The 8,689-nt window shown below is 44.2% G+C and overlaps 1 protein-coding gene across 2 annotated transcripts in view; it reads left to right on the forward strand.

The window, feature by feature from the left end:
* The first annotated feature begins 456 nt into the window (after positions 1-456).
* gabrg3 (gamma-aminobutyric acid type A receptor subunit gamma3) overlaps positions 457-8,689 on the forward strand; it is a 57,542-nt gene continuing 49,309 nt past the window's right edge. For both annotated transcript variants that reach the window (XM_074636758.1, XM_074636759.1), the window contains exons 1-2: positions 457-918; positions 995-1,158. In XM_074636758.1, coding sequence (XP_074492859.1) covers positions 854-918; positions 995-1,158 — 229 coding nt within the window. In that variant the 5' untranslated portion in view covers positions 457-853. The remainder of the gene's footprint in view (positions 919-994; positions 1,159-8,689) is intronic.

The following is an 8,689-nucleotide window of genomic DNA, read 5'->3' on the forward strand; positions in this document are numbered from 1 at the left end:
ACAGATCTCAGATCAATAGATCACAGATCAACAGATCTCAGATCAATAGATCATAGATCAACAGATCTCAGATCTCAGATCACAGGTCAACAGATCACAGATCATAGATCTCAGATCATAGATCTCAGATCAACAGATCACAGATCAACAGATCAAAGATCAAAGATCAAAGATCAACAGATCACAGATCAACAGATCTCAGATCAATAGATCATAGATCAACAGATCTCAGATCTCAGATCACAGGTCAACAGATCACAGATCATAGATCTCAGATCAACAGATCTCAGATCAGTAGATCTCAGATCACCGATCAATAGATCTCAGATCAACAGATCACAGATCAACAGATCTCAGATCAGTAGATCTCAGATCACCGATCAATAGATCTCAGATCAACAGATCACAGATCAACAGATCTCAGATCAAAGATCAACAGATCACAGATCTCTCAGATCAGTAGGAGGTGATAAAGTGTAATAAAGAGTATAGATATGATACTGTTGGTGTAACAGTTAACTGATGGAGGTGTGGAGGAGTCCCCGGTACCGGGGACTGACGCACACTGACCGGAGAGCAGCTCCTGATGGATTCTGGGATTGCAGGAGGAGGATGCGCTCAGAGCGCGCGCACCTGCGTGAGATCAGCAGCAGTCTGCAGCCTCCCCTAAAGACAGTCTGCAGCCTTCCCTGTAGAGCAGTAGAGAGGAGCTGCTGAGCACCGGAGGACCGGAGGAGTTTATCACTGAACCTGAGATCTACCTGCTGGATTATCACTCACTATGAGCAGCTGTTCTCTCTGAGCCACCGAGCCGAGCCGAGCCGGACCGAGCCGTGTCTACCTGTTGAGGACCATGTCCTCCAGACCTCTGGTCCATGTCCTCCTGCTCCTGTCTGTCCTGTCTGTCCTCCTCACCTGGTGAGTGTTGTGATGCGTTCAGGGTGGATCAAACTTCCCTGTGAGTTTGTGACATTAAACAGTTGTTCCTCTGCAGCTGCGGATCCATGGAGTTCTCTGAGGAAGAGGAGGAGGAGGAAGACTCCGAGGAGGAGACAGTCAACCAGATGTTGTCTCCGAGATCTTACCAGAGCGACGCCACGGAAATACTCAACAACCTGCTGAAGGAGTACGACAAGAAGCTGAGACCAGATATAGGAGGTAACTCATCTCTCTGATCAATGCTGCTTATTGATCACAACTGATCAGCTGTCAACCTGCAGGATCAGTTAGTGTGATCTGATGTTACAGTCTGTAGAGTTAAATATCTGAAACTCTTTATAAAATGTGTCACAGGACATTTGCAAACTCATGCATATGAATGTGTCTCCTATATAGCAGCAGCTGCTTCACTATAAGTCTGGTTCTGATGCTCTGCAAGGTCAGCTGCTCCTCTCTGCTCTGTGCATGTTACCTGTGAGCTTATCAGCTGATGACATCATTGTGTTTATAGTAATGTGGTGGTGATGACTGGTCTGATTCCAGTAAAGAAGTCACAGTTTGGATGTCTAGAACATTCTGCAAGATGTTGTTGGAACCAGCATCTGTAGTCAAAACCTCCATCAGAGAACAGCTGAGGATGTGAACTGTTTATTGATCATCTTTAACTAGTGCTGTCAATCGATTAAAATATTTAATTGTGATTAATCACAGATTATTTTATCTGTTCTAAATGAACCTTAAAGGGAGATTTGTCAAGTATTTAATCCTCTTATCAACATGGGAGTGGACAAATATGCCGCTTTATGTAAATGTATGTATATATTTATTATTGTAAATCAATTAACACTAAACAATGACAGATATTGATCCAGAAACCCTCACAGGTACTGCATTTAGCATAAAGATTTAGCAAGTCCAAAAAAAAAGTTTTAAAAAAAGAAAGTCAGAAAAAAAGTCGAAAAATTTCGTAAAAAAATTGTAAAAACGTTTTTTAAAAAGTCAGAAAAATGTCCGACAAATATCAACAATTTTTTTTTTTCTAATGTCCGAAAAAGTTAAAAAAATGTCTGCTCGAAAATATGCTCAGATAATAACAAGGCAAACTGCAGCCCAACAGGCAACAACAGCTGTCAGTGTGTCAGTGTGCTGACTTCACTATGACTTGCCCCAAACTGCATGTGATGATCATAAAGTGGGCATGTCTGTAAAGGGGAGACTCGTGGGTACCCATAGAACCCATTTACATTCACTGATCTGGAGGTCAGAGGTCAAGGGACCCCTTTGAACATGGACATGACAGTTTGGAGCGTTATTTAACCTCCTTCATGACCAGCTAGTCTGACATGATTGGTACCGATGGATTCATCAGGTTCTCTATTTTCATATGATACCATTATCAGACTATTCTTCTGCTGTTCTTTCAGACATTTTCCAGACTTTTTTTTTTACTTTTTTTGAGACATTCTTGGACATTTATTGGAGATTTTTTTTACTTTTTTGGACATTTTTTGGACATTTTTTCAGACTTTTTTCAGACTTTTTTCAGACATTTGGGGACTTTTTTCCGGACAATTTTTGGACATTTATCAGAGATTTTTCCAGACTTATTATTGGAACGTTTTCAGACATTTGTTCGTACGAAAACCCCTCACACATTCACATATCTCGAGGTCAGAGGTCAAGGGACCCCTTTGAAAATGGACATGACAGTTTTTCCTCTCCAACATTTAGCGTAGGGTTCGAGTGTTATTTAACCTCCTCCATGACAACTTTGCGACTGAGCCGCTACAACCTTAAAATCACAAATTGCGTTAATGGGTTAACTTTAACAGCCCTAATTGTAATACTCTCCCAGGTCAGCTGCTTCTCTCTGCTCTATGCATGTTACCAGGGAAGTTATAAGGTGATGACATCATTGTGACATCATTATGCTTCCAGTAAAGAAGTCAGAGTCTGGATATCTAGAACATGTCCGACGCTGAGATGTTGTTGGAACCAGCATCTGTAGTCAGATCAGTAGGTTTCCTTAATAATGATAAATATTTACTGTCGTCATCATTTGTATTTACATTAGTTCTGTAATCCATTAAAATATTTAAACGTGATTAATCCATGATTGTCCATAGTTAATAACGATTAATCACAAATTACTCTACATCTTTTATCTGTTCAAAATGTACCTTAAAGGGAGATCTGATTGATACCACCACTACCTCCTGTGACCGCTGTTTGTGTCCCGTACATTAACTTTCACTTTGTCACGTTACAATCAACGTTCAGTTTCCTTTTCTCTTTATAATCATAATAGTTTTAATTTAAGCTCAACCATGTCGTTATTTTTCTAAACCTAACAAAGTTTGATTTCTAAAGTGACGCAGAGATGGGCGTGACAAAGCGGCGGTTTGTGACGAGTTGTGACGAGAACGTGTAAAAACAACTTGGCTGGTCGCCGTCGGTAACGCCACGACCAGTCGGTTTTATTGGAGCTGTCAAACGATTACAATATTTAAACACCATTAATCGCATGATTGTCCGTAGTTCAGTGGTGGACACACTACCCGCGTCGAGAGCGCGTGGCGGCTGCGTGGCGGCTGCGTGGCGTGTTGTTTTTTATTTCGGTGTCCATGTTAACAGGTTAGAGTGGACACACTGCCTGCATGAGACGCGCGTCTGATGCGCGTCTATTTTATAGAATAGAAGGCTCGCCTATTTTTCACGCGAGCCGCTCGCGTCTCAGCTGCGTGTCTCAGCAGCAACAGACAGTGAAGGTGATCTATTGACAGTATATGGACATCATATCAGCAAGATTACTACAGTTTTGTAGAACATGCAGTGACTTGGAGAGTTCCATGAATGATATAGTACGGAGTTTTAATTGTGGATTATTACTATTATTTACTAATTATCACACGTTTCTGAACCTTTCTCTGTCTAAAATAAATATAAATTATATTTATCATGAAGTTAAATGGCCATTAAAAGGCAAACTCTATGCAGAAAGAAAGGGCTGACAGCAGCAGCAGAAACACAGCCGACACGCTGCCAACACGCGTCTAGTGTGAACACCAGACTCCTGCATCACGCAGCCACCACGCGACGCAGCCGCCACGCGCTCCTGACGTTGGTAGTGTGCCCACCACTTTACAGGTTCAACCTCCGGAAGATCGATTGCGTTTATGAAAGAAAGTATAACTGAAGCTTTACTATGTAAAGTAATATATGTATATATATATATATAAACTAGTATTCAACCATTCATCATATATACGGGTCGTTTTTGACCCACATATTAGAAGTAATGATACAAATCTTTACTTCTGGGTTAAAAAAAAGAAAGAAAGATGTAAATAATGAATTCAATAGGGAGGATTGCAGAAACATCATACTTGGAATATCTGTCTAAAAAATATATAATTAAAAAAAAAAAAAGTCATAGTAAGGCAAAGAATGTTTTCATTGCAACATAATTCATTGTTTATTTCAGCGAGGATCAAATCAGCTGTTTGTTCCTGGCTGACCTCCATCTACAGAGGTCAAGATGGAACTCATCTGCATATCCTCATGAATATAAATTACATTTAGAGGTTGAAAAAGAATGAAAGGTTTATATTTATCATGTTGTGTATATATATACAATCTGAGAGGATGTGTTGTTGGTCACGTAGAGGCTCCGTTAACTGCTTCTGGTTCCTCTCTGAACGTCTCAGGATGCTCATCTCCTGCCATGTGGTTTATAATGAGTAATGAGAAAACGTCCAGCTGACCCTGTTGTGTTGCAGAGTGTTGACAGGAGGCTCCAGATGCTCCAGATGTGGTTCAACTTCAACTTGTGACCTCGCTGCTGATGCAGTTTGTCTCTGGCTTTAGTTGTGATGATCTTCATCATGTCTTGTTATAAATGCTGCTCTCACTGATGAAGACTCTCCTCTTCTCTTCATCTGACTGCTGCTTGTTTTTATCAAGAGGTCAGAATACACAGAGTAGACTTGATGTATCTTTAAAGCTGAAATATGTCCTCCTACTTCTCTGTGCACTATGTATCAGGGAGAGACACATGCCTGCGTCATCATCCTCACGGCTGAATATCGTTTCAACAAGACTCAGTCAAACCCAGTGTACTGTAGGTCTGCACCGTGTTCGCTCAGTCTGGGAATCTGTGTCTAAATTGTTCCACTTATAGTCTTTAGCATCTTGACTCTTGTGTACTACAGCTGTTACTATGGATGCGAGGCCAATAACCTCGACCTCTCCGACTCCAGTAAATAACCCCGACCTCTCCGACTCCGGTAAATAACCCCGACCTCTCCGACTCCGGTAAATAACCTCGACCTCTCCGACTCCGGTAAATAACCTCGACCTCTCCGACTCCGGTAAATAACCCCGACCTCTCCGACTCCGGTAAATAACCCCGACCTCTCCGACTCCGGTAAATAACCCCGACTTCTCTCCGACTCCAGTAAATAACCCCGACCTCTCGGACTCCGGTAAATAACCCCGACCTCTCGGACTCCGGTAAATAACCCCGACCTCTCCGACTGCAGTAAATAACCTCGACCTCACTCTGACTCCAGTAAATAACCCCGACCTCTCTCTGACTCCAGTAAATAACCCCGACCTCTCAGACTCCAGTAAATAACCCCGACCTCTCTCTGACTCCAGTAAATAACCCCGACCTCTCTCTGACTCCAGTAAATAACCCCGACCTCTCGGACTCCAGTAAATAACCCCGACCTCTCGGACTCCGGTAAATAACCCCGACTTCTCTCCGACTCCAGTAAATAACCCCGACCTCTCGGACTCCGGTAAATAACCCCGACCTCTCGGACTCCGGTAAATAACCCCGACCTCTCAGACTCCAGTAAATAACCCCGACCTCTCTCTGACTCCAGTAAATAACCCCGACCTCTCTCTGACTCCAGTAAATAACCCCGACCTCTCTCTGACTCCAGTAAATAACCCCGACCTCTCTCAGACTCCAGTAAATAACCCCGACCTCTCTCTGACTCCAGTAAATAACCCCGACCTCTCTCTGACTCCAGTAAATAACCCCGACCTCTCAGACTCCAGTAAATAACCCCGACCTCTCAGACTCCAGTAAATAACCCCGACCTCTCAGACTCCAGTAAATAACCCCGACCTCTCTCTGACTCCAGTAAATAACCCCAACCTCTCTCTGACTCCAGTAAATAACCCCGACCTCTCTCTGACTCCAGTAAATAACCCCGACCTCTCTCTGACTCCAGTAAATAACCCCGACCTCTCTCTGACTCCAGTAAATAACCCCGACCTCTCTCTGGCTCCAGTAAATAACCCCGACCTCTCTCTGACTCCAGTAAATAACCCCGACCTCTCTCTGACTCCACTAAATAACCCCGACCTCTCTCTGACTCCAGTAAATAACCCCGACCTCTCTCTGACTCCAGTAAATAACCCCGACCTCTCAGACTCCAGTAAATAACCCCGACCTCTCTCTGACTCCAGTAAATAACCCCGACCTCTCAGACTCCAGTAAATAACCCCGACCTCTCAGACTCCAGTAAATAACCCCGACCTCTCTCTGACTCCAGTAAATAACCCCGACCTCTCTCTGACTCCAGTAAATAACCCCGACCTCTCTCTGGCTCCAGTAAATAACCCCGACCTCTCTCTGACTCCAGTAAATAACCCCGACCTCTCTCTGACTCCAGTAAATAACCCCGACCTCTCTCTGACTCCAGTAAATAACCCCGACCTCTCTCTGACTCCAGTAAATAACCCCGACCTCTCGGACTCCAGTAAATAACCCCGACCTCTCTCTGACTCCAGTAAATAACCCCGACCTCTCTCTGACTCCAGTAAATAACCCCGACCTCTCAGACTCCAGTAAATAACCCCGACCTCTCTCTGACTCCAGTAAATAACCCCAACCTCTCTCTGACTCCAGTAAATAACCCCGACCTCTCTCTGACTCCAGTAAATAACCCCGACCTCTCTCAGACTCCAGTAAATAACCCCGACCTCTCTCTGACTCCAGTAAATAACCCCGACCTCTCTCTGACTCCAGTAAATAACCCCGACCTCTCTCTGACTCCAGTAAATAACCCCGACCTCTCTCAGACTCCAGTAAATAACCCCGACCTCTCTCTGACTCCAGTAAATAACCCCGACCTCTCTCAGACTCCAGTAAATAACCCCGACCTCTCTCAGACTCCAGTAAATAACCCCGACCTCTCTCTGACTCCAGTAAATAACCCCGACCTCTCTCTGACTCCAGTAAATAACCCCGACCTCTCTCTGGCTCCAGTAAATAACCCCGACCTCTCTCTGACTCCAGTAAATAACCCCGACCTCTCTCTGACTCCAGTAAATAACCCCGACCTCTCTCTGACTCCAGTAAATAACCCCGACCTCTCTCTGACTCCAGTAAATAACCCCGACCTCTCAGACTCCAGTAAATAACCCCGACCTCTCTCTGACTCCAGTAAATAACCCCAACCTCTCTCTGACTCCAGTAAATAACCCCGACCTCTCTCTGACTCCAGTAAATAACCCCGACCTCTCTCTGACTCCAGTAAATAACCCCGACCTCTCTCCGACTTCAGTAAATAACCCCGACCTCGCTCTGCTCTCTTATGTTATACATCTGGAGGTTTGTTCTTCCTCTTTCAGGTGCTTGTATTTCCCTCTGAATGCTCCATCCCCCTCCGTCTGTAGTAGAACACCAACATGAGTCAGTGTAATCAGGTAAAGATTTTACAACAACATGTAGTGACTTATGAGCCGTGTGCCGGCCGAGCGTTTATATAGATAGATCAGCGTCCTCCTCCTCCTCACAGAGAGGGAAATGTTCTGACCTGAAACAACAGAGATGTTTCAGCTGCACATTTACTATAAAACAAACCATTCACTTCATGCAAAGCTGCTGGTTTATCTCATTCTTTATGTGTGGACCGTTGGAGATGAGGGTGCACCATGAAGGACAACGTGAATACTGATAGTGAGCAGGTCGGCCTACAGGAAGAGAATAATCTATCAGAGAGAATACATTCTGAGTCATCTCTGAAGATATTATTCAGGGATTTTTTATTGGGCATCAACCTCACGTTTACGCACATATTCTCGAAAAAAATAAAATAGACTTGAAGCGTAGAACGCCCGATCACGTTGAGTCTATCTATCCATCTATCTATTCATCTACGTCTATATTTATGAAACAACAACACGGAGGCTCCGTAGTCTGAACCAGGACGGAGAACTTTATTACTCCTTTCAACCTGGACAAAGACAGCTCAGACCAGAGGTCGTGAACAGAGGTCGTGACCAGAGGTCGTGGCTAGAAGGTAACATGGAAACTGTGAAAACTTGCAAAAACTCTCGTGAGACTCGCTGCCCGACGATCGTGACCTTAAAGCTGCAGTGGGTAGAAATGGTGCAAATATGATTAAAAAAAGTTTTTCTTGTTTCTTGTTCTTGTTTTTATGAACACACTTTGACTGTAAAAGAAGAAAGAAGTGTACTAATGTTGCTCTGGTGCTCCGCCTCCTGAATATGCATCACCTCCTCCACCTTCAACCAGCTCTGGAGTCTGCAGCTACTTCCTGGGTGACAGATGATCGTCCGCGGTCCAGTTAGCCGGAGGGAGGTGATCTGTTCTGCTCTCTGAATATTTCAGTCACTGAGCTGCAGCTCAAAGAACGTACAGACGCCAAACAGGAACGGGCTGCGACTTCCCCACAGGTAGTGGTGTCATCGGGACTTCCTGCTGCTGGCT

The sequence above is a fragment of the Sebastes fasciatus genome, chromosome 5, assembly GCF_043250625.1.
Source record: "Sebastes fasciatus isolate fSebFas1 chromosome 5, fSebFas1.pri, whole genome shotgun sequence".
Taxonomy (NCBI): Eukaryota; Metazoa; Chordata; class Actinopteri; order Perciformes; family Sebastidae; genus Sebastes; species Sebastes fasciatus.